Consider the following 24884-nt stretch of genomic DNA (forward strand, 5'->3'; position numbering starts at 1 on the left):
TTGACAGATGGGGGAAGAGTTGGGAATTAAAACCCAAGGGGAGGTGGGCTCGATGCTTGTGGATGTGGGGAGGAAAAGAGGCTTGATGGAACAAGATCCACATCCAGTTTTGCTCCTGAGGAATCATTTATTCTATCAGTTGTGCAGAGTTGGGGGTCCCTGCAGCTCCCGGGTGCTGGATGCAGCCAAGCTGCCTTTGGAGGACCAGATGCATCAGCTGGGAGGGAGCCCAGGCTGGGATGTGACCTTGTCTCTGCTTCTGCTCTCGCTCCTCAATAGAAAGGCTTTACCCTTCCCAGCTGCTGCATCGCGGGGAGTAAACCGGCCCCATCTCTGATGGGAAGAGCATTAGCCCCGAGCTGGGGTTGCTGGTGGGGGGCGGAATGAGCACTGTGCCCCCCCGCGCAGCCCAGACGAGCGATCCTGTTTGCAGCCATGCCCTGCAGTTTGCAGGGATGTCAGCTGAGTTTATTTCAAGGCTTCTTCCCTGCCAGCTCCAGTCACGCAGCAAAAGGTTGCGCTGAGGCTGCGCAGGGCAAGGAGGCAGCATCCTGCAAGCTGGGGGGTGGGGGGCCCCATGTCAGCCCTTTGGGGGGGTCCTTCCCCAGCAGTGCCCCACGGCCCCCTCTCCATGGCCCTCAAGGACCTGAGCTGCTGCTGTGCCCACAGCGGTGCTGGAAGAGCCCCCCAGCAGACAAGGAACAACCCCCCGGGTGCATCGAAGACAGCAAGGAAATATCAGGGTCCTCCAGCCTGTGCCCCATCCCCTTCCTTGAGCTGGGCCCCCGTGACCCTCCAGTCTCTTTGCAGCGACACTGTGAAGCAGCAGATCCAGCCCTGCCAGATCTGCCTGTCCAGGCAACAGCCCCGGGCGGGGGGTTGCAGAGGTATTTTTAATTCGTCTGAGCTGACACAGTGCTGAGCGCTGTCTCCTTTGCAGAGGGCCGGCGCTCTCCTCGCAGCCTGCCTTCCTCCGCCAGGCGCAGGGACGTTAAATCGGGCTGTCACCACCTTCGGGCACGAGGGATGCTGCTCCCCTGCATCCCCACCCCTGCATCCCCTCCTGAGCATCCCCCTGCTGCTCCCGGCCCCCAGTTCCTTTTGGGGCTCGTTACAGATGGGACTTTGGGCACAGAGGGGGAGCAGGGACCTGCAGGGCAGCGTGCGCCTTCCTGTCCCCCAAAATCCTCCCCATGAAAAGCTGACACTGCAGCTTTCCTGGGGCAGCGTGCCGGGGCTTGCACACCCCGTCCCCCTGTGGTAGATAATGGGGGCGCTCTGTGGGGAGGGGGCTACTTTCTGGGGTTTGCAGCTTCAGGAGCACCAGCAACTCCGCTTTCCTGCTGGAGAAGCGTGAGTCATTCCCCAGAGCCTGGCTTAAAGACCTTAACGCAGAGAACAAAAACCTCATCCATACATTCGGACTCGGAGATTTAATATTTTTTGGAATAATATGTCTGGGGTTTCAGTCTCTTCTGTTCAGCTTCGTATAGATGCGGTGAAAAACCCTGCAGGGAGGTGCAGCCACTGGACACGGGGCTGAAATGCTGGTGGGGGATGTGGGGACCTGGCCCCTCAGCGCCCCCGGTTTTGGGTTTGATTTGGCCGCTGGAGGCTCAGGGCTCAAGTGGAAACTGTGGCTCACGGGGCAGCGGCCGCACTCGTGCCACTGATGATAAATGTGCTCGTGCAGACGGGGCACCTGCCTGCCGAGCTCTCTAGGCATGTCACGGGGGAGAAAAATAGCAATGATTGAATCTAACCAAGGCGGCTACTGCTGCATAGGAGTAAACAGGAATTTTGCCTTTTTGGTTGCTTTAGGAAGGAGTTTGCATGTGGTTCCTTGGTGCGCTCTGTCCCTCTGCTTGGGGTTTGGGTGTCTCTGCTGTGGATGGGACTGATCTGCTCCCTTTGGGAAGTGGGGAGGATGGAGACCCCGGGTCCTGCCGGTGGATGCCAGCGCGGGGGCTCAGTGGGCACCAGGCGCTACCGGAGCCGTAGGAAATGGGACCACGAGCCGCTGCTGCTCCCCATCCCAGCACCGCTGACCTTTGCGATCCCACTCCGGATGCTGTGAAGCAGGGGATGTGGCAGCATCCTGCCTGCAAACTGATTAAAAAGGCTAAGTCCTCTTTTCTTGCTTGCATTAGCACAAGAATAAATAGTGCATATTTTCACCCCTGGGAGCACATCTCTGGTTTCACCCAGCTCCTGTTAGCATTAACCCTGGGCTGAGGTGGCCAGGCAGGAATGTCCCCACAGTGGGAAGAGCCTCTTGCCCCGGGACATGTGGAGGAGCCTAAAAAGAGGAATTTACTCCTGGGCAGCCAGTCCCCTCCCTGTGTGGAGCCAGGTACAATGCAGCCCCTAATCCCTGCACATACCGTGGGGCCACAGCCCTTGTTTGGGGTCTGATTCTCCATCCTGAGCAGGTGGAGTCGGGGCCAAGAGCATCCCCAGTGCTGGGCACCATGTCCGTGCTGGGGGCTGGGGAACAAATGGGCTGTTCCTATGGGGGGCTCCCGCGGGACACCGGTGCTTTTTGGCATTTTAGTGTCATAGAATCATTTCAGTTGGGAGAGACCCTCAGGATCAAGTCCAACCATAAGTTAACCTCATGAATCCTGTTTGGGGGGAGGCAAAGCTGGTGTAAAGTCCTATTTTTGGAAGAAGATGGATGGCTCTAAACTTCCCCTGCCTTTAATGCTAAAAGACGCTTTGCATCTTGAAGGAAAGCGCCTTGTCGGGTGATCAGCGTGCATGGGGCGCAGCTTCACGTGCTCCCCTTGCTCCCCACCCGCCGTGTCCCACGTCCCCACCATGTCCACCGTGGCCACCACCACGAGGCCTTTCCCATTCCTGGCCACCGCTAGTGGCCACTGCCGCCGTTGGCTGCCGGGAGCCCCGGCGCAGCCAGACAGTCCTCGCAGCAAGATGGCTGCTCCCATGCTCCCGTGAGCGCGGGGCGGCAGCCGCAGGCTTTGTTCCTGCAGCCACCGCGCTGGGGACACGGCAGCACCGGGGGGGACGGCAGCTCCATGCGCCGAGCCGGGGGCGGGGGGTGCCCCACTGCTCCCCGCTTCCCAACCAGGTTTTTTTTAATTTACGTTTTTTATGGCTTTGCATTGTTTGGCTGGGTTTGTTAATTTTTTTATTATTATTATTAGATATTTTCTTTTTTTTCCTATTTAAAAAGCCCCAAATTTGGGAAATTTGCAAGCTCCCCTCACTCCAAAGCTTATGGCAGCTTTGAAATGGTACGTATGTAGCGGGAGGGTGGACGTGTGGGTCGGGCACGCAGGGCTGGGTGCTGGAGTCGTGTGCTGCTCTGCGTGCCCCCCTGGGCACCTGGGGCTGATGATGATGATGATGATGATGCACCCAGGGCTGATGATGCACCCAGGGCTGATGCACCCGAGCAGGAGCCTCAGAGCAGCAGCTCATCCTTTTGCAACTCAATCCTGCTCAAACTTCCCCACAGACAGCGCTCCCGCCCCGGCCGGGGGGGCAGCAGGCTGGTGGGGGTGCGGCGGTGTCACCCCCATCCCGAGCCGTGTCCCCCCAGCTGGGGAGCGATGTGCACAGTGCGGGGTGGCCGGGGCTGGTGCGGGAGGTGCAGGACGCTGTGCCGCGGTGCTCCGCTCCATCCTGAGCTCTCCCTGTTCCTGTGTGCCCCGACACTAATTACTGCTTTTTCTTTCTTTTCTTCTTTTTAAGGTAGCGGTTTTTGCTGGGGGGTCCATGTAGGTGGGGGTGGGTTTGAGAGCAAAGGAGTTGGTGATGGGGAGGGAATGAAGGAAACACCCCCCTGGGGCTGTGCACTGTCCTGGTTGCGCACTGAGCTTGACAGCAGGGACTGGGGCAGTGGGTCTGGGCAGGCTGGGGACGTGAACCACGAGCGAGGCTGTATGTGACAGCAGAACTGTCCCTTGTCCCACTTTGGGGACGAGCCCCAAGCCTTGCGGGGGCACTGGTGTGATCCCAGCCCTTGCAGAGACCGCGTCCCCGGGGAATGTCTGATGGATGCTGGCAAACATGGAGCAAGATGGGTCTGGGCTTTGGCTCTCGGGTGGCAAGTCCATCGCAGTTTCCTAATGTGCTTCCAAGGAGATGCTGCTCTGGCCGGTGCTCAGCAGCTCCTGGACCAGCCTGGGGAAACACCTGCAGCTTTGGCGAGACCCCCCGGCTGTGGGAATTGTTCCCTGGGTGCTTTTGGCTGCTGTGGTGTGGGATGAGGGGGAGATCGGGCTCTGGGAAGCGAATTAAACCACGTTAAATGGACTAAGAGCAAGGCGCAGTGGGAATCTGTGCACCCGTTACAAATCTTGAAAGCTTTGTGCTCCCATTGGGCATTAAGGAAACTTCCATCAGGGCTGTGTCTTGTGGTTTCTCTCCACTTCCTTGGAAGCATTTGACGCTGACTGTGGTTAGGGCTGAGTTTTAGACTAACAAAGCCCTGCTCTGGTCCTTTCGTCCCTGTCCCCCTGCCTTCACAGAGCTGTGGTGTTGGTGGCTCCACTGCCACCCATCCAGCATCACCCAGGGCAACCCGAGGGAGCCCCGGCTCGTGGGAGTGGGTGTTTGCTGCTCTGGGAGTCGGAGTGTTGCTCTAACACCTAAATCGTGAGGTTTCCCACTTCTTCCTGCGGGCTGGGGTAACAACTGGTTCTCAGGGCTTTGTTCTTTGGAAAAAACCCAGGTTCCTTGTGGGTTTCTCAGCAAGTCACACTGACCGACACGATTCCCTTCCCCACCCTGCACTGGGTTCCTCCTCCTCCCACCGTCTCTATCAAAGCTCAATTTGTTTTTCCAATCTAGTTCATGGAAGAATACAAGGGTCAGACTGAGTGGGGCTTAAGTGTAGGGAGGGAGCTAAGTGGATGCTTAAATACTTTTGCTACCTGGTTTAAATATGTGCATAAGTGCTTTGCAGGCTGCAGTAGATGTTTGGAGCCCTGGCTGGAGCGGGTCCTGTGCTCTGGGAGGGATGCTGGGCTACGTGGAGCACGGACCTGCTGCCACAGGACACGGCTTGGGGAGTTTCCTGGGACAGAGACAAGCAAGGGAGGAATGAGAACACACACGTGTGCGTGCAAGTCCCTGGCACACGTTCCTGAGTTGGCCTCCAAGTGATCCTGGTTCAGCTCCAGGTCTCTGGCACTCGCGGGCAGCAGCGGGTGCTGCGCCTCGTGGCGCTGAACGCTGACTCAAGGCTGGTTGCGCACCTTTGCAGCACAGAGGTCTGGTCTGATGGGAAGCATGTTTGGGTGGTTATAACAAGGACCATACGTGCGTGTGTGTGTCAGTCCCATCGCTGACACCCAAAGCTGCCGGTGGCATTGGTGAGGTGCTCGGTGGGGTCCCCCTGTGCGGTGCCGGGACTGTCACCCAGCCCTGTGTGCCCTGGGCGCTGCCACCGCAGCTCTTCGTTAGCAGGCGACAACAAACGACGAGCCCACGCTGAGGTCTGCAGGGCCCTAATCCCTCTCCCTTGTGTCTCTTTCATCTCCAGTCGAACCCGGAGAGTTGTAATAGACCTTCTTACTAAATTAAATGTAGAGGCTGCTCCTCCAAGGCATGTTTCAGTTCAGCCGTAGTGTTTGATTTCCCAGCCACAGCAATATGGTGCCTCCAGGGAAAAAGCCAGCTGGGGAAACTTCCAATTCCAATAAAAAATGTAAGCGCTATTTCAATGAGCACTGGAAGGAAGAATTTACCTGGCTGGAGTTTGACTATGAGAGGAAACTCATGTTTTGCATAGAGTGTCGGCAGGCGCTGGTGAAGAACAAGCACGGTAAAGCGGAGAACGCCTTTACCGTGGGCACGGACAACTTCCAGCGCCATGCCCTGCTGCGGCACGTCACCTCGGGCGCGCACCGCCAGGCGCTGGCGGTCAACCGGGAGCAGCTGGCTTTCGAGACCCGCGTCCATGGCCGCCCGGAGCTCCGCTCGGTCATCAAGGTGGAGGTGAACCCGGCGAAGGTGGCCGTCCTCACCACCGTCTACTGGATGGCAAAGGAGGAGATCCCGGATGAGAAGTGCTCCTCTCTGCTCGACTTCCAGAAGTTCAACCTCTGCCAGGCACTGCTGGCCCCCGAGCACAGCGAGTTTTACCACCCCAGCGGCATCAGGGAGATGCAGGTGTGTATGTGGGGCTGGGGGCTCTGCACCCGTGTCTGACGGACGTTTTGGGGCTGGATGGTCCTTGCTGGTGCTGCTGGCTGTGATGGGGAGCTCGGTGCATCCCAGCACCCCGTTGAGCGTTGCCAACGCTCTCTTGGCTCTTCTTTGGGTGCTGCATGTGCAAGTAGGAGCCTGAAGCACAAGTTCCCATTCTGCGGGCCCTGGTGAAATGCAGGGAAACAAATTCAGAGAAGGGGACGGAGCTGGTGAGGGGCTGAAGCACAAGTGTGATGGGAGCGGCTGAGGGACCTGGGGGGTTCAGCTGGAGAACAGGAGCTGAGGGGAGACCTTCTGATCTCTGAACTGCCTGAAAGGAGCTTGGAGCCAGGGGGGTCGGGCTCTGCTCCCCAGGAACAAGCGCCAGGAGCAGAGGAAACGGCCTCAAGTTGCGCCAGGGGAGGTTGAGGTTGGATGTGGGGAACAATTTCTTCCCCAAAGGGCTGTGGGGCATTGGAACAGGCTGCCCAGGGCAGTGCTGGAGTCACCATCCCTGGAGGGCTGGACAGACGGACATGAGGTTCTCAGGACATGGGGCAGTGCCAGGGGTTGGGAATGGTTGGACTCCATGACAGGGAATGGTTGGACTCCATGATTTGGAGGGTGGTGCTTTTTTGGTGGTGTTCCCTGATTTGACAAACCAGGAGAAGGCGATGGGCTCCATCGTGGCCACGCGTGTGATCCCAGGCACAGGGAGAGCAGGAGCATCTTCTCCCAGCTGAGCCTTCCAGGCTGCCGGAAGGATAAAAGCTCAGGAGTTCAATTAGCACATGAGAACTGTGGGTTTTTCCTCTTTTGCCCTAAACTGAGTGATCAGAAAGATCAAGTAGCCAGAGAGTTTAGAAGGGATTTTCTTAATTTTACAAATGCTTCATGCCTGTTAAGATCAAATTAAATTTTTAGTGAGTCTTGGCCGTTTGCCAGGCTTTGTAGATCTCCAAAGAACCTTATTTTGCTGCAGATAGACTGAATCCACTAATTAGATTTCTCAGCCTGAAGTGCTACTTGCAGCGTTTGCACACACCAAGGAATTTTTCCCTTCACATTGGGGAATTCTCCTGAAATGGGGAAAACTGAGTAAAGAAGGAAAAGATGCCACACAAAGTTTTGCTGCTGTCTGTTGGGCTGGTAAAGCATGAATACAATTGCTGAAGTTTGAACTAAGGTGGTGGGTTTTTGGCGTGTTGTCAGTCCTGCTGAGCCATGGGGGGCTCAGGGTAGGGGACCCCTCCAGCTCTCTGCAGCTTCGCTTGGTGCTTGGGCTGCAGGCCAGGAGCAGGAGGAGATGGGATGTTAGAGAAAAAATAGAGAGTGATTTCTAGCTTGTGTATGTACTTTATATACAACTTACTCAAGGGTTTCTTAGGATTAGAGGAAACAGCCTCAAGTTGTGCCAGGGGAGGTTGAGGTTGGATCTGGGGAACAATTTCTTCCCCAAAGGGCTGTGGGGCATTGGAACAGGCTGCCCAGGGCAGTGCTGGAGTCACCATCCCTGGAGGGCTGGACAGACGGACATGAGGTTCTCAGGACATGGGGCAGGGACAGGAGTCAGGGAACAGTTGGACTCGACGAGCTTGAAGGTCATCCAACCAAAATGATTTTATAATTCTATTCTATGATTCTCTCTGACTTGGGACTTTACACCAGTTTTGGGGCGACCCGAGGGCGGGAGCCTTGCAGCTCACTTTGCACCGGGTGCCGAGCATCTCCTGGGTGCTTTTGAAGTTCATTTATGTTTCTCTTTCCCTCCCCGCCTGCCCCGTGCATCTCCCTTAACCGGCACAGGCAGCGATCGCCAAAGTCCTGCACAACGAAGACAGGCACAGGATCAAAGCTTCGCCGTTCGTTGGGCTGGTGGTGGACGAGACGGTGGACGTCCTGGAGCACCGCAGCCTCGCCATGTTCACCACCACCGTGTCCCCATGCAATGGGCAAACCTCGGCCACCTTCTTGGGGAGCTTTGAGCTGCCAGCCGGGGAGACCTCCACGGTGACGGGCAAGGTGGGCGAGGTGATGCGCTCCTTCGGCATCCCCACCATGAAGATCACCTGGCTCAGCGCTGACAGCACGTCACTGGTGGCTGAGCGGCTGAGCGGGGTGGGGACGGCGCTGACGTCCCTCTGCCCACTCCTGACGGAAATGCACTGCCTGGCCCGCGGGAGCTCCTTGCTGCTGGCCGAGAGCATCGTCAGCATCGAGTATCTCCAGAAATATGAGACCACCGTGGACACCGTGTACAGGCTCTACTCCAACTTCAGGGGGGAAAGCAATGGCCTGCATGAGTTGCGGAGTGTCCTGGACCTCTGTGAGATAGACCTGGGGAGCTCCAAAGCCATCCACTGGACTTCTATTTTCCCAGCCGTGGAAGCCATCGATTCTTCATGGCCCACGCTGGTGCTGCTGCTGGAGAGCGAGGCAGAGCGGTCGCCCGTGGCCCATGGCCTCTGCGAAGAGCTCAAGAAATTCCAGTTTGTGGCCTTCACCAAGATCCTCCTGGACGTCCTCCCCATCTTCCAGAAACTCAGCCGATTCTTCCAGATTGAGGACTTTGACCTCTCCATCCTGAAGCCCATCGTCTCTGCCACAGCCACCACTCTGCAGGCCCAGAAGAGCGCCAGCGGCCAGAACCTCCAGGAATTCCTCAATGAGATGAATGAGCACCCGCAGGATGACCGGGAGGGCGAGAGCCGCTTCTACTATAAGGGTGTTGAGTTGGCCAACTGCTCCAAGGTGCACCTGAAGCACTTTGAGCGCCTGAAGGAGAGCTACTTGGAGAGCGTGCGGGGCAACCTGCTGGACAGGTTCCCCAGCAGCGTCCTGGAGGCCATCAGCTCCTTCTCGGCCATCTTCAACCCCAAGTGCTACCCCCAGTCTTTGGAGGACATTGGCAGCTATGGGGTCAGCGAGCTGAATTTTCTCCTGCAGGCTTATTCCCGAGTGGTGGTGAGTGAGAGGGCCCTGAGCGATTTCCCCCTCTTCAAGCGGATCGTCTTCAGCCTCAGCCAGCTCTCCTTCAAGGACCTCTGCGTCAAGCTGGTCTACAGCAACTCCGAGATGCACGAGCTCTTCCCGGACTTTGCTGTCCTCGCGGCCATCGCCCTGGCCTTGCCGTTGGGCTCGGTCCTCACCGAGAAGATCAGCCGGGGCCGGGAGCTGCTGAAGCGTGGCCGGTCGCACCGTGCAAAGGACGAGGGGCTGTCCGACCTCATGAAGATCGCCATTGATGGGCCGGCCATCAATGAGTTTGACTTTGCGTTGGCCATCGAGTACTATGAGAGCATGAGAGAGTCCGGCTTCATCGTGGCGCAGGTGAAGTGAGCAGCGGCTGGTGAAGACAGAGCCCTGCGGGCAGGGAGCCGGGTCCTGCGGGCAGCCCCGAGCGTCACCTCAATGTCACCTTTCCCCATCCTTGGTCACCACCAGGGCTGGGCAGCTGCTGGTGACCTTGCTCTGTGCTGGGGAGAAGAACCAGGATCCTTCACAAAGCTGTGCTGATCCCACAACCACCCTCCTTCATCCCCCAAACATCCATTGGAATTGGCTGGAATTTAAAATATTGGGGCCACCCGAAATCCCAAATTGCAATCAGGTGCTGTTTTTTGGTATTTTATTTCTTTTTTTCCAAGGGTTTATTATTTGGTTTTAGGGAGACGAAGGCCAACCTCCCAAGCTCAAAAATCGCACCACCTTTGCACAACGATACCCAGCAGCTCTGACTTAATACTCTGCAAAACCAGCTGATTTTGGTTGTTTTGGAGCCTCGGGTGAATGCAGAAAAGGCAGCGCGTCCTTCTAGCTCCGCGGCACAGCCCGAAATGCCTGGCGGTGTGGTGTTGGTGTTCCTTGCACACAGCACAAAACACTTTCAGCAGTGGCATCAAGTCACGATCGTTTCGAGGGCAAGAGATTTCGAGGATGACATTGTAATCGCTGAGGAAATAGTGACTTTTAAATGCATCATTGTGTATATATGTGTATGTGTATATATATATATAAACATATATATAAATATATATTTAAAATATCTATCTTAATTTTCCTAGTGTTTAAAGAACAAAGATATCTAAAAGGACTTTTTTTTTTTTTTGCAATGAGAGAATAAATTATAAGCAAGGGTCCAAAAAGAATAAATAGCAAATTCCTGATCTTTTCCAAACGGCATCACCTCCCTGCGTTCGCTTTGCACTCTGAGCTCTTTGCAGCCTTGCAACTGAAGAAAGAGCCTTTTAACACCAGCTTTTGGGACAAACCTGGGTTGTTTAGGTTGTGTTTTTAATTTGTAAGCATTTATTTTACCCCGGAGCTTTGGGAGCGCATGGTGGCCGGGGACTCGGGCTCCAGTCCTGCTGGGCTTGGGGTGTGTGAGTGCGATGGCCGAGCTGGGGAGCGATGCTGTAGGGGGGGATTTGGGGCTTTTTGTGGTTGTAACTCAGAGGACCTTTTCTTCAGTTCTGTTGGGGTGGGCTGAGCAAACCCTCCTTACTGATTTGTAATCTGTGATAAAGCCAACGCAGCAGCCCGAAGCATCACAGCGGTTTAATCCTGAGCGCTGGGTCCTCCCGTGGGATTTGGCTCCGCTTCGTCCCTGGGTAAGTTCACACTGTCCTGCAGACACAGGGGCGGTGTCTGGCAGGGTTTGACCCCGATGTCTGTAATGTTGACTGTCCCCGTTGGTCCCATGTGGTTGTCACCAGTGATATGGAGGTACAGGGGGGCTTGGTCCTGCTGCTCCCCATCCTGCAGAGGTTGTGGCATGGAGGGTGTTGGTCTCTTCTCCCAAGCAACAGGATGACAGGAAACAGCCTCAAGTTGCGCCAGGGGAGGTTGAGGTTGGATCTGGGGAACAATTTCTTCCCCCAAGGGCTGTGGGGCATTGGAACAGGCTGCCCAGGGCAGTGCTGGAGTCACCATCTCTCTGCTGTACCTGTGCCATGCAGGCACTTTCTGTCCAAACCGTGCGTGTCAAGGAGGAGGTTGTGACTGTCAAAAGCTGGAAATAGGAGGATTTATCAGGCGGTGCTCACTTGGCCCTTCCTTTCATTTGGGATGGGGGAGCTGGTTCTGCTGTGCGGGGGCTGCTGGGGCCACAGAGAAAACCCACCACCCCTGGGCAGCTGCAGCATCGTTACCTCCAGGGCCAACAGATCTGCTGCTCTGTGGTCTACAGCAGGTTTGCTGCCTCTGGTTGCTCTGGGAGTCTGAGACAGAGCAATCTGCTAATTACCGACGTTCCTAAAGCTGGAGCTGGTGGTGCTGAGGGTGGTTTGGACTCCAAGCAGTGCTGGGGAGGCTCCAGTGCTGCCGTCTTGCTCCAGCGTTGTGGGTGGGTGTTGCTCTTCTCTTGCTGGCGGCCTTTGGCATCGAGGAGCATGCACACGTGTTTCCCGCTGGAAATAACTGGAGTGAATTCAGCTGATGCTTGGCCAGAGACAAAAAGCTTTAGAGCCCCGAGTAAGGAATTTAAAACACCACCAAAATTTGCTGAGAACACCTACCAAATGGGAGGGAGCCAGACTGCTTCTGTGTGAATAAACAGCTCCCGTCTCCATCTGTCCTGTGCAGACTCTGCACCAGATGCTCTTGCGAGGCAGCTGGTGGCTGACGAAATGGGTCCTTGGCAGGTTCTCATGTCGCTATGAAAACCCACAGCATTGTCCCTGCCACTTTCAAAGGTGTTTTGGTTTGGTTTTTGGAGGTTCATACATACATAGCGTTAAGGCACAACAGTTGCTCTGATCTGCCTTGCAGGGGACTCAGGAGAAAACCCACTCCAGATGTACGTGTGGTTGGTGTGCAGAGCAAAGAGGTGGTGGGGACAGGCTGGGGACAGTAGCCAGGCACAGTCCTGGGTGGGACTGGTTAAATGAAGGGCTGAAACACATATGTAAATTCCAAGGGAACTGCGTGAGAGTCGCGTGTGTGCCTGCGGGACGGGAGCTGGGCTGAGCTGGTGGCTGCGGCCGTAGGATGCATGGCACCGTGGCAGTGATGCCATGGGGTTTGGCATCTTTTGGTTGGGATGCTCAGCTCAGAACAGCTGTTCACCCTCCCTGTGGAGCTGGTGGGGGCAAAGTGACCCCCCCCAGTCCGCAGCAAGTGTTTGTGCTGGAACACGGGGCTCCTGCGCTCCCCTCCTTGCACCAGCCCTTCGAAATGCTCCGCAGAGCCCTGACCGCATCCTGTCCCAGCAGGACACGCGGGGCTGTCACCGTGGGGTTGTCACCGTGGTGCTGAAGCAGTGTTTGCTGCATTGGTGGGGGTTCCTCTGCCAAAATGGGGGGAGAGACCAAAGCCAGCGCTGCAGCGGGGGACGGTCCCGCTCTGGAGCTGCAGGCCGAGCATCTGGGGATGCCATTCACCAGCAAAGCCCATCCTGCCGGTGGCCGTGCCCGTCACTTCGGGTAAGGTCGTGTCATTCTATACAGTTCTGTGTGCCCTGTCACTCTCCCCAAACCAAATCCCCTTAATTGAGTGCCTAATTAATAACTAAAAATACAGCCCGCAGCTGCTGCCGGAATCTGCCCTGCAGCAAAGGTAAGGCAGGAGCCGCAGCGGAGCGGCCCTGTAACCTTGGGAAGGTGCCCCAAGAGCATCGTGTGGGTGCCCAGTGCCCCAACGGGGGGATCGGGGGGTAGATCTGCTGGCACCAAGGCTGCGGCTGCTCTGCCCATCTGCCCCTCTCTCTGTACGTGATGCTTGTGCTTTCACGATGATCTGGGGTTCAGGTGAACCGAAGCTGATGGTGCCTTTGTCCCCGTGCCATGTGGCTGCTGTCCTTCCTCCCCCTGTAGCTGGGGGACAGCGAGCCTGGGGCTCATCCCCTGTGCAGCGAGCGCTGGGTTTTCTCCCTTTGCCAGCTGCAGATGCAGGGCGGCTCCTCACAGGGTGCCTGAGCAGTGATGATGCTGTTGTCCTGCTCCCTGGGGTCTTGTCTCCTTCAGTGGCAAAACCAGGAGTGACACGTCCTGCCCCTGCGCAGGGTCCCAGCTCGGTCAGGATTTCTGGGCTCCTCTCTGTGCCTGTTTTACCCCTGAACTGCAGACCCAGCCCAGAACTATGTTCAATCCACACATTTGGGCTCGAGGACGTGCTGAAGTGGCTTGGTGTAGCTTGTCCTTACCATGGCCGTCCCCAGGAGCCCGTGTCCCCGCCATGGTCCCCCAGAGCCACATGCCCACCCAGTGCGGGAGCTGCTCCCTGGGGACCAAGCCCCTCGGTCACGGGGTTTCACCAGCACGGTGGCATTGGCTGAGCTGTAAATTCCCTTTATTTGGTTACTGTTGATGAGGCGGGAAGTGTCCGCTTGCCCTCTTCTTCCTCCCGGTGGTAAATTATATATATTTTAAGGCCAGTGCAGTCAGCACAAACCGCACTGACAAAAGCAAGAGGAAACTCTTGCAATCCAGCCCCGAATGCCTTCATTGCATCTGCTGCTCTGGCGCAGGGATGCGGCCACGTGTTGGGGGCTGGAGGGTCCCCGGGGGCTGCGTCCCCCAGCGCCGGCCCTGCCGTCTCAGATGATTTGATGCAGAAATACCGTTTCACGCCTCAGAAGGTTAATGGTGCACCGTTCACCCACTTCTGCTTGCTCTTGCTCCCTCCCTCGTCGCTGCTGCTGTAGTCGTCTTTATTTATTTTTAAACAGTTTCACAGATTTCCCTTCTGGGCGACTCTGGAATTAACTCGATCAATGCACGCCTGATGAAGCAAAATGTAATTTGTCCCCGGAGTCAGGCCTGGCTCGGGGACGGCTCCGGAGCCGCTGAAGAGCCGCCCGTGTCCACTCGCCCAGAAAGAGGTCGTTGGTGCCCGCAGGGCCAGCGCTGGCTGCTCAAATTCAGAGCAAAAATCTTCCGAAACTTTGAATTTCTGATTTATATCTCGGCTCCTGCACCAGTTTCTGCCGGTGGAGAGCAAAATGCAGCAAGAAAGCAGCACCAACCTGCTGCCGGGTCCTGCACGGCCTTGTCGGGGCGCGAGGAGGCTGGGGGAACAAGTATCTTGGTACTGTCCCAATGTGGCACTGATGGTGATGGTTCTCGGTCGGTGGGGACAGCTCCTGGTCTGTGTTTCTGCTGTGGGAGCACCCAGCACCCTGGGGCATCAACTGCGTTTGTCGTCTCATGAGGGTCTTTGCAACACTGGGGGTCAGTGGGTGGAGGGTGATGCTTCGCTATGACCACTTTGAGGTGAAAAAGAACCCAGAAATCAATAGAGAAAAATGTCTATGTATAGACAGATATAGACAGATATAGACAGATATAGACAGATATAGACAGATATATTGGCCTTGTCCATGTTCCAGGTGAAGGAACAGGGCTGCCCAGGTGGGCTGGAGAAGGTGTGAAGTCGTGCGAGATGCGAATGGGCTTTTCTGGCTAGCAGCGTTTTGAACCCTTTTCTTATTAATTGTGTTTTATTCACTCATTTGTTGATTTTAAGTTGGCCCCTCCTCGCGCTCAGGGCTGTGTGTGGGCTCAGCGCAGCCCCTCCGTGGGGCAGGGGGTGCGCTGGGATGGGGAGCGGGTGCAGAGCCCCCCTGCTTGTCCTTCCCTCCTTCCCGGGGGTGTTTGCTTTTGAAAACGAAAATTATTAATAACTGTGGGCTATTTTTAAATCACACACTGGAGCTCGTGGTCAGTTTGGGGGGAGCCCATCCTTGTGGGTTTCCACAGAAAATACGTGTGGAGGGGCAAAGCTGGGGCACCCACGTCTCTGGGACGGTCCTTGGGGACCCAACGTTCACAACTTTTGCAAAGATGCTTGGGGCCAGGGTGCTCCTTTGGCTGCTGGTCCCAGAGCCACCCTGAGCTGGGACATTTTGCCAAGAAGATTGGGTGCCCACAGCAGATCATCCAATGTGCCGTGTCCCCGTGTGCCATGTCCCCACACCATGAGCTGCGGCCACCAGCGCTAATGCTGCTCTTTCCCCTCTGCTTGCCCAGGTCCCTCCGGACACAGCAGCCCCCTCTTAGCATCGTTGCCCATTCCCGGCCGTCCCCTTCATCCCCCCTTGGACATCAAGCACTTCTTGACCTTCAGGCTCAACGGGACGTCACCGCTCAACCTCTTCCCCAACTTCAACACGGTGAGTCCTGGGGGACGGGTGGGCACCAGCTGCTGGACCCCTCCGCCCTGCACTGGTCCCTCTTCTACGTGGCACCACTTCTTCAACCCCATTAGATAATTTTTGGTTTAATTATCGGGGTGTTTGGCCGCTGGACACTAGTGCAATGCACCTGCCCGTAGCTCGAAGCGGTACCTGCCCAGACAGCTCCCTTGTATACCAGAATTATAAAGGTGGTTCATTTTAACCAAGATCAATTGGATTTTGCTCCTGCAATCAATAGTAATAAAGTAGCTCTGGAGAGCAGTTCATTAGTTGAGAAATAAATAAAGGAAAGGAAAGAAAGAGAGAGGAGGCAGCTAAAGATACAAGGAACGTGGCTGGTGCTGTGGGTGAGCCTGGATGCTGTGGGACTTCTCCCACCACCTCGCTGGGCTTCAAGTCCCCAACCTTGAACCTGGACCAAATGCTTGGGTGTCTCCTCCACAGAGGCAAAGTGGACGTTTCTGGGTTGGGTAAATGCCCTGTTTTGTTTCCCTCGTGAGCCTGGAAATGGGACTTTCCTGAGCTCCCTCACCCCTCGCTCGCTGGCCTTTTGTAAGCGGTTTGAGATTAAACATGCTCAGAAGGTGCAAATTATCCTCGAGATCTTCAAAGACAGCTGTAGAAATTAAGTGCAGGGTTCCTGTTGCTGTTGAATGGGATTCAGATGCCTAACTCCTTTAAGCTCCTTTGAAATCCCAGCTCTAGCCTGTCTCTCCCTGTGCTAACAAGCAGAAGCACAGGAGAGGAGGATGTTTTTGATGCCATTAAGGTTGCTGCTCTTTGTCTGGGCTCCTTTTTTTGGGCGCTGGAGTCAGTAGCTCACTTGAACCAGACCCTGTTGTTTGTTCTATGTGGCTCCTGCCTGCCCTGCCTTGGCACGTGTTCTCCAGAGTTGCGTTGCTTTAAAAACAATACTAATAATAATGTGGGAATGAATCTGGCCCTTGCTGGAGCCGCACAGCCCTGTCGTGCCAGTTCTGCGCTCGGAGGAGACTCCTCGAGTTCGGGGGATGAGTCGGACACAGGGATGGAGATGCTGGGGGTCTGTCCCGCCTGTATGGGCACTTTGAATTAATTACATTAATTGCTCTGAGCTCAGCCAGGTCTGATCAGCTGGGGTTGTGTTGTGTTGGGGGTGCGAGGGGCTGGTGTTGGGGACCCTGAGCGGAGTCCCCATTGCGGGATGCAGGGCCTGAGCATCGCTGTGCCTGGAGCCGGGCTGGCAGCTCCTCGTTTCTCTGTCCAAGTGACCATTGATGCCAGGTCAGAGACTCCACGTGACAGCTGAGCCACAGGGGTGATTTGAGAGGGTGGGAGGGGGCATCAATCAGGGCATTTTACTTTTTGGGAGAGCTACCGTGAGTTGCTATAAAGAGCAATCGGAGGGTTTGCCTTTGCTTACCCGGCGTTGCTGGGGATGCTGCGCAGGATTCGGCGTTGCCCTGCACAGCGGGAGCTGTTTGCGTCTGCTGAGCAGAACACTTTGCACTTTGAGCAGGTCACAAGGCTCTCATGAACCCAGCAGATGTTTTACTCTGGAGCGAGCAAAACCTTTCCAAGCCAAGCTCTGCCACTTAAAACAACAACAACGGGGAAAAAAAATCTTAACACAACACAGAAGGTGTGTTTCATGCTTGAAAAGTCCTTTGCAGCTCTTGGGATGTCACAAATCCCCAGGACCCCGCAGCGTCTTGCAAAACCGCGGCAGAAGATGCAATCTGAACTGATGCTGCGTCCCTGTGAATTCCCGATTCTGACCTCGCTGGCTGGCAGGGAGCTCAGCGCAGGGATCTCTATTTATATCGGTAGGAACATCCAGGGATAAATAAAGTAATGTGAGTCAATAAGAATTGACTAGAAAGCCGAGATCTTTATTCTGCGAGTGTGCGGTGCCCAAAGCCAACCTCTGCTCCCAGGTCAGTTCTGCTGGAAACCGCCGGGAAGAGCCTCAGCACCCCCATCCTGGCTGCCGGTATGTACCGCTGCGGCACAGACCCCGGAGGAGAGCTGGGGGGTCCTTTTATATCCAAAAAGCGGGGTGTGTGCATACCTTAGGGAGGAGTTTGTATTTTCATTCGGAGAGAATGAAAGAGCCATGGGGCAGCGCCAGGGGTGAGGGAAGAGTTGGACTCGATGATCTCGAGGGTCTCCTCCAACCCAAATTATTCTATGATTCTCTGATTCTAACTCCTCACCGTGCCATAGGGCTGAGCAGGGGGGGATTGGCAAAACCACAAGACGTGTGAAGACCTGGGTTCGTGCCATCGCCTTATGCCCCAGGAGGACAAGGGGACCCATTGGTGGGGCAACCAGTGTCACTGCCATGGACTTAGTGCTGGACCGCGGCCCCAGTGCCGCCGGCATCGCTGCCAGGTTCAGGTTGATGCCAGGATGGTCCCTGCCCAGTTTTGCATCTTTGTGCAGCATGTCCCTTCCCTCCGCATCCCCCTCTACCCCCAGCCCTGCTCCTGCGCTGCTCAGGGGGCGGAGGAGCCGGTGCTGATGCTGCTGTGAAGGTTAGAGCTGTTTTTCTTTCCTTTACATGAAAAAGGTGGGTGTTTCTCTTGAAAACAAGTGCCAGCCCCACGTCTGCCTGCAGACGGGCAGCGCAAGGATGCTGCCTGTAGCAAGTAGCAATGTTTGTCATCAGGGTGGAGCAGCATCTTTGCCATCTGTAGCTTCCTCCAGGTCTCTGTCGAACCCCAAATGCCTCTTCGTTTATATGCCAGATAAGTGAGTAAAATTTCATAGCAAACAGGCACTTCATTAATCACCTGCTCTTACCATTCTGCTCACTCCTGGAAAGGAATTTGGGGTCTTGATAATGGCTCTGTTGTCCAGGCATGTGCCTCGAAGACTGATGCACCTGTCTCAGCAACGAAATAGCTTTGCAGAGAAATACGATCGCCTGCAAACCCAAGGCTCTGCTGACAGCAGGACTCAGATAAGATAATCTTCCTATGCCACAGGGTAGGGGAACAATACTTGCATTATAGATTATAGCCATGCTCAAACAAAGAGCTTATTCTTATTTTCCCTCCCCTTAATAAATGCATTTTGTTTAAAACAATTATGGCTTTTCGAACAAGTTTGCTGCCTGGGCTGAGGAATGACTGGGCAGAGAGACAGAAGGGCCGGGGGCTGTCATCAGCCTGTGCCCGTCTGCAGCCCCCGCGCGCTGCCCCGACACCGACGGGCCCACGGAGACACGACCGACCCCGGGGCTGTTGTGTCCCGTGCATGGCAGGCACGCGTGGCTCTGCTTGTGCCTTCGGCTCTGCGCAGGGACGTTTCAGCTCCCTGATGGAGAACGGGAGGATTAATGGCTGGTTGCTCGTTTTAATCATCTCTGCTCCCTGATTTTGGGGGTTTCTGCTCTTGTTAAGTGTCTCAGAAAGCTGCCCCGGCATTAGGAGGTGGAGGGAAGTAGCTGGGAGCTCAAATAGATACCAATAATTTGCCACCCAGGGCACCGGTGTCTGTGGTCAGGGAAGAAGGGACAGGGAGGTGACACGGGGGCACAGTGACCTGGAGAGGATGGGGTCCACAGGCTGCACCCCGCAGCAGCCTCATCCCCTCTGCCAGACCACAGCAGGCGTTGGGCTCCTGCCCGTTTGTTTTGGATGGTTGGTTTAAAAAGGACAAGAAGGGGCATCCATGCAGCACATGTTCCCCGGTGCCCGGGGTCCCTCCGCGCCCCAACCGCCTGCTCAGTCCGGACACCGGCCATGAGCTCTGCTGGTGTTTGCAGCAGCTCCTCGGCGAGCGTGGGGGGGACAGGGACGGGTGTCTGTCCCGGTGTGTCACCCAGCCACCCTCTGCCCTCCCTCCCGTTGCAGATGGACCCGGTGCAGAAGGCGGTGATCAGCCACACTTTCGGCGTGCCGGCCCCGCTCAAGAAGAAGCAGTTCATCTCCTGCAACATCTGCCACCTGCGCTTCAACTCTGCGGTAAGCCGGGCTGGGGGGCGAGCGGGGCCGGTGACAGTGCCCATGGCCGGGCAGGAGCATCCCTTAATGGGGACAATGCACAGACACCCGTGGAGCAGGCAGCAGCTCGTAGAACCATAGAATCATTTTGGTTAGAGAAGTCCAACCGTTCCCCCACCCTTTCACTGCCCCATGTCCCGAGAACCTCATCTCAGTATCTGTCCAGCCCTCCAGGGCTGGTGACTCCAGCACTGCCCTGGGCAGCCTGTTCCAATGCCCCACAGCCCTTTGGGGAAGAAATTGTTCCCAGTTTACAATCTAAACCTCCCCGGCGTTCCCTCCCCGGCTGCCATTCCCACCGACATCTCCCAGATGCTCCCCGGGGCTGCCGTGACCTCTATTTGTCACCTTGGCTCTTTCTGCTCCCCATCATTTTGTTCCCAGCTGCCTTGGTCTTGCTGTTTGTGCTTAAGCTGCTTTATCAGCCTGAGCAATTCATATCTGGTCCTTGGGAGCTGAGAATAATCTTTCCTGCCTTGGCTTCCTGGAGCTCTGGTGCAGCAGGTGTTTGTTTTGTTGGGGTTTTTGTGGTTTTTTTTCCTGCCTTTTATTATAAGCAAACCAATCACCTTGTAGAGGGGAGGAAGGGAACATTCATTGATCCCTGCGGTAACGAACTGCACGCAGCTGATCTTTTGTGGGGAAAACTGATTAAACGCTTTGAAAGGGAATTCTCCCACAAAGCCGGTGGGAGAGGGATGGGGATTTGCAAGCAATGGGGATGGAAGCGGAGCAGCAAGAGCCTCCTCCGCACCGGGAGCCGCGCTGCTGGCGATGCAGCCCAGGATACAATCAGCTTTCTGGGCTGCGAGCGCACGTTGCTGCCTGCGCTCCGTGTCTGGCGGCGCTGCCTGCCAGGAGCTGCTCTCACTTTCCCCGGGGCCGCTCGGACGCTGCGTCCCGGCCGGGCTGGCTCTGCCTCCCGCCGAGGTGCCGTCCCAGCCCGGCCGAGCTGCAGCAGCAGCGCCCGGGGCCGCGTGTTGCTCTGCCAGCAAAAGTCAGCATTTCTCGGCTTAATTATTCTGCTCTGCAACCAAGCATCTCCGGGAAAAGCATCACTTTCCCGTTCCAAGCTACATCACAGGCGAGAGGAGATGGGCTCAAGTTGCACCAGGGGAGGTTGAGGTTGGATGTGGGGGACAATTTCTTCCCCAAAGGGCTGTGGGGCATTGGAACAGGCTGCCCAGGGCAGTGCTGGAGTCACCATCCCTGGAGGGTTCTCAGTGATGATGTTCTCAGGGACATGAGGCAGTGCCAGCGGTGGGGTAACAGTTGGACTCCATGATCTTGAGGGTCTCTTCAACCAAAGTGATTCTGTGATCCCATCCCAGCTGGAAGTGCGGTGCGGGACAGTCGGTCCCACCACGTGCTCCCGCTGCCCTCACAGACAGCCGGTGCCGCTCGGCCCGTCCCTGCCCGTGTCCCCCGAGGTCACGTCTGTGTGTCCTGGCGCAGACCCTTGCACACCACTTGTATTTCTGCGCGGAGCGGCGGCGGTGCCAGGTGACCTACTTAGGCTGCAGCCCGGCCCCGTTATCTGCTGGAAGTTTATTGTGTCTACTAATGAGGCCCCGTGCTCAGATGGACCTTTCGCTTTCCCACGTACCCGTCCGGCACCGCGCAGCCCCGGACACCATTCCCAGCCCTCGGAAAGCGCAGGGGGAGGGAAGGGGAGGGATGCTGCTTCTTCCCAAGCCCAGCAAGCCTCAGCTGGCCTTGGAAAACACCGTGCAAATTAATGTGTGCTGCTCAGTGGTACAGTGTCTTAATTCATATTGCGTTTACTTGCCATAAGTTGCTAAACCGTGGTTGTTTTGTGGGACAATGTGGCATTGTCCCCGGCGGCGGAGTACACAAATGTTTGGGTGGTTTTCTTTTGTGTGCGTTTTTATCAGTTTGGTGCAGGCACCAACCCATCAATGTGCGCTTCATTATTCAGCGCTCGCTGGGAGAATGGAGCCCATGAATGCGAATCGCATGTTGGACACCCGTGAGCTCACAATGGGAGACGTGTCCTCCCCACCGACGGAATTTTCTATTTTATTTTTACAGTTAACAATTACTCGTTCGTTTCTGAAGTTGTAAATTTTGCCTGAAAGCTTCCTTTAAAAAAGCGACTTGATGCGTTTAATCAGAGCAGGGTCCTTATCTCGGCTGTGCAATGCGGTGATGTCTTAGCAGAGCGATACATTGGCGCAAACACATTAGTGTGCAGAGGGATCTGGTGGGAGGAGGAAGGCAGCTTGTGCCACACCCAGCCAAAAATCATACAACCATAGCATCGTTTTGGTTGGAAGAGACCCTCAGGATTGAGTCCAACCATTAACCCAACGCTGTCACTAACCCATGTCCCTAAGAACCTCATCTCTGCATCTTTTAAACCCCTCCAGGGATGGTGACTCAAGCAGTTTATATTTATAGATATAAATGGCACCTCTGAGGCAGCCTCAGCCCCAGGGATGAGCGTCACCAGGGGAGGTGGCTGCGCTGGGAACGTGTCCGAGCAGCCACAGCCCGGGGCAGACCCCACCATCCTCCCCACGTCCAACCGTCTGTCTGTCCGGTCGCAGCACCGACACAGCCGGCCCTGTCTGTCCCTCCCCAGAACCAGGCAGAAGCTCACTACAAGGGCCACAAGCACGCGCGGAGGCTGAAAGCCATCGAGGCCATGAAGAACAAGCAGAAGGTGATGGGGGCTGTGGCGGTGGCCACCAGCCAGGACGGGGCCACTGACTTTGTCCCCAGCCCCGATGGCAATGGGGAGCCTGGCAGCACAGGTACGTGGGCAGAGGGGTCTGCTCATCCTCAGCAGGAATCACAGAATCACAGGGTGGTTTGGGTTGCAGGGACCCCTGTAGATCCCCAGCCCCACCTGGGGTCACAGAGCAGATCACACAGGATCCCAGGGGGTTTGAATGTCTCAGAGAAGGAGACTCCACACCCGCTCTGGGCAGCCTGGGCCAGGCTCTGGCACCGCAAAGGGAAGAAGTTTCTCCTTGTGTTCAGATGGAGCCTCCTGTGTTTCAGTCTGTGCCCGTCGCCCCTCACCCTGGCATTGGGCACCACTGAACAGTCTGGTCCATCCTCTGACACCCACCCTGAGATATTGATCCCATTGATCAGATCTCTCTCAGCTTTTCTTCTCCACCTCAACAGCCCCAGCTCTCTCAGTGTCTCCTCATCACAAAGATGCTCCAGACCCATCAGCATCTTTGTGTCCTTCCACTGGACTCTCTCCAGTAATATTTTGTCCATCTTAAAAGGGTGGATGTGAGCAGGTGGCGCCTGAGCCGGTCTCAGCGAGGACAGGGCTGCTCTCTGGAGAAAACCAAGCACAGGGAACTTTTCTCTTTCTGCCCATTTCTTTCTCTTCCCCCCTCTTTTCCTCCCCCCTCCCGCCAGCTCAAGCCAACGGTCTGCAGGAGCCGGAGGGGGCGTGCAGCAGCCTGGCGCTGACGCCCGGAGCCGAGGAGTCGCCCACGGAGCTGTCGGGCAGCGTCACCTCGCTGGGTTCCCCACCGGCCTCGGAGCTCTCGGAGGGGACCTCGGATGTCACCAGCGTGGCCTCCTCGGCCGCACAGGCAGCGGAGGCGCAGGCGATCGAGTCGGGCAGCAGCGCCAGCTCGGTCCCCGAGGGTGACAAGGAGGGGAAGAAGAGCAAACAGCACCTGTACTGTCCCACCTGCAAAGTCACCGTCAACTCCCTGTCCCAGCTGGAGGCTCACAACACCGGTAAGGACGGGGACGTGGGACAAAGCCCTATCACCAAACAGCCTTGCAGGGAAACAGTGAGATTTAACAAGTGTTGCTTTAATTAAAAAAAGGTTAATTAAGGTGGCTTGCAAAAATAAGTGGTGGTTTCTTACCTGTGCTGCAGCTTACAGAGTGAATTTTAGCAAGGTCAAATGCTCTCTTATTGTTCATGTCTTTTAATTAAAGACATTTTCAGGTACATTTAATCAAGTGATTAGAGGCTACTTTATATTCCGTGGCAGTTTGGCCTGAGGCTGATGGCACCATGAGCTCCGGGGCCCCTTTCAGCCCCAGGATAATGCTTCCAAAAGCACCTTGGTGGTCATTTTGAGAAGCCCATTGGGAATCTAAGGAGCTTCGGAGCCCAGCAGCAAGCGGTGGCTCATGGGCTGTGCCCAGCAACCCCCCCAGTTCAGCAAGAACGGGAACCAGTTCCCCCAGCCCCAGTTGCCCGCCGGGGCGGCAGCAGCAGCCGCGCACAGGGGTCGGCTCAGGACACGGCTGCGGCTTAGCTGCAAACGTGCCCTTTTGCTTTTGTCAGCTCCGGTTACGAATTTAGGAGCTGATTTGGGAAAAACAAACAAGCAAACAAAATGTTTGCAGGCTTGCGTTCCTCCGTGGCTGTCACACGGATTCGGGCTCCTTGCTTAACGCCTTAAAAAATAGAATGAATTAGCCATGGTTTAAATTACTTGCCTACCCCCACCCCGCTGTCCCCGCGCCGGCAGGGGCAGGACGGAGCGCCCTGTCCCCAGGTGTGCGGGGATTTCGGGTTCCTCCATCCCCTCCTCCTGTCACCCCGTTGGGCTATTCCTGGCTCCATGGCCGGATCCTCTGTGACCTTGGGCACGGCTCGGATGCTGCAGCACAGCCGGCGACACGTGCCCGGCTCTGCAGACTGTGCGAACGCCCGGGGACAGGCGACAGGCTCCAGCACACGCTGAAAATAGCAGTTTCTCCGAAGGTCTGGCACACGGAGAGAGATGGGGGGGGTGTCTCCGGGAAGCTGAGCATTTCTGGTCTGCCTGCAAAGCGCAGCTGGCCATGGGTCTTTGGCAGGGTTTGGGAACGGGCTGTAGCATCCGCAGCAAGGGGCTGGACACGCGGGCAGCTCCGTGTCCCCTCTGCCTGCAAGGCTGGTGCGGGGACCAGGGTGTCATGGGGTGGGGGATGCTTGGAGAGCATCCTCGCTGCAGCACTCGGCACAGAGCTGGGATTTTGTTTGCAAAGTCAAGCGTTTGTCCCCTCTGCCACCCAGGCGCCAAGCACAAGTCAATGCTGGAAGGTCACGGCACCCAGTTGCGGCGAGGCCGAGGCAAAATCCTCTCCCGGGCAGGGCACAAGTCCAAGCGGATCGGCAACAAGGGCAGCATCAACATCCAGAACAAGGCGTTCCACTGCCAAGTGTGCGAGATCTACGTGAATTCAGAGACCCAGCTGAAACAGGTGACGGTGCCAGGCCTGGCATGTCCCTTTCCCCTGGGAGCGGAGGGACACCGGGGGTTCAGGGGTGGGTACCTGACGGTCCCCTGCGAGGTGACGGGTGTCCCTTGTGGGCCTGAACCACGCAGTGCTGTGGGTCTGTCCTCACTGTCCTGGCTCCTGTGACGGGGCTGTTTTCCTCTCCAGCACATGAGCAGCCGGCGGCACAAAGACAGGCTGGCGGGGAAGCCCCCCAAGCCCAAGTACAGCCCCTACAACAAGCTGCAGAAGAACGCTGCCCTCGCAGTGAGTATTCTCAAGGTATCTGTCTGCCTGCAAATTACCCGCTGGGTTTGCTCTCCGAAATGTCCTTTGCCGTGTTAGCTGTTTCTTGCAATCAGAGATACAGGGGATGCTTTTCTTAAGGC

General features: G+C 56.3%; 2 protein-coding genes across 3 annotated transcripts in view; both read left to right on the forward strand.

Annotated features, from left to right (window-relative positions):
* The window catches only part of ZNF385C (zinc finger protein 385C), a 63648-nt gene that overhangs the window by 35469 nt on the left and 3295 nt on the right, over window positions 1–24884 (forward strand). The window contains 6 exon segments of the mRNA XM_065039300.1: window positions 15126–15268; window positions 19132–19242; window positions 21887–22058; window positions 22684–23013; window positions 24293–24480; window positions 24664–24777. Of these exon segments, the coding sequence (XP_064895372.1) occupies window positions 15126–15268; window positions 19132–19242; window positions 21887–22058; window positions 22684–23013; window positions 24293–24480; window positions 24664–24777 (1058 nt within the window).
* On the forward strand, window positions 1098–10204 carry C23H17orf113 (chromosome 23 C17orf113 homolog). Of its 2 annotated transcripts, none has more exons than XM_065039266.1 (3): window positions 1098–3257; window positions 5762–6141; window positions 7966–10204. In XM_065039266.1, the coding sequence occupies exons 2-3, from the start codon at window positions 6010–6012 to the stop codon at window positions 9496–9498; spliced, it is 1665 nt and encodes a 554-aa protein (XP_064895338.1). In that variant the 5' UTR covers window positions 1098–3257; window positions 5762–6009; the 3' UTR covers window positions 9499–10204. The 2 variants fall into 2 exon arrangements, with proteins under 2 accessions (XP_064895338.1, XP_064895337.1); XM_065039265.1 differs by having other exon boundaries at window positions 2917–3257; window positions 5513–6141.

Source organism: Columba livia, chromosome 23 (assembly GCF_036013475.1).
Source record: "Columba livia isolate bColLiv1 breed racing homer chromosome 23, bColLiv1.pat.W.v2, whole genome shotgun sequence".
NCBI classification, from domain to species: domain Eukaryota; kingdom Metazoa; phylum Chordata; class Aves; order Columbiformes; family Columbidae; genus Columba; species Columba livia.

Bases quoted from the DNA above. Each gene is read 5' to 3' on its own strand.
- C23H17orf113 (XM_065039265.1), top strand. From the start codon at position 5,623: ATGGTGCCTCCAGGGAAAAAGCCAGCTGGGGAAACTTCCAATTCCAAT. The intron at 6,142-7,965 runs GTGTGTATGTGG...TAACCGGCACAG, and splicing joins GCGGCATCAGGGAGATGCAG to GCAGCGATCGCCAAAGTCCT.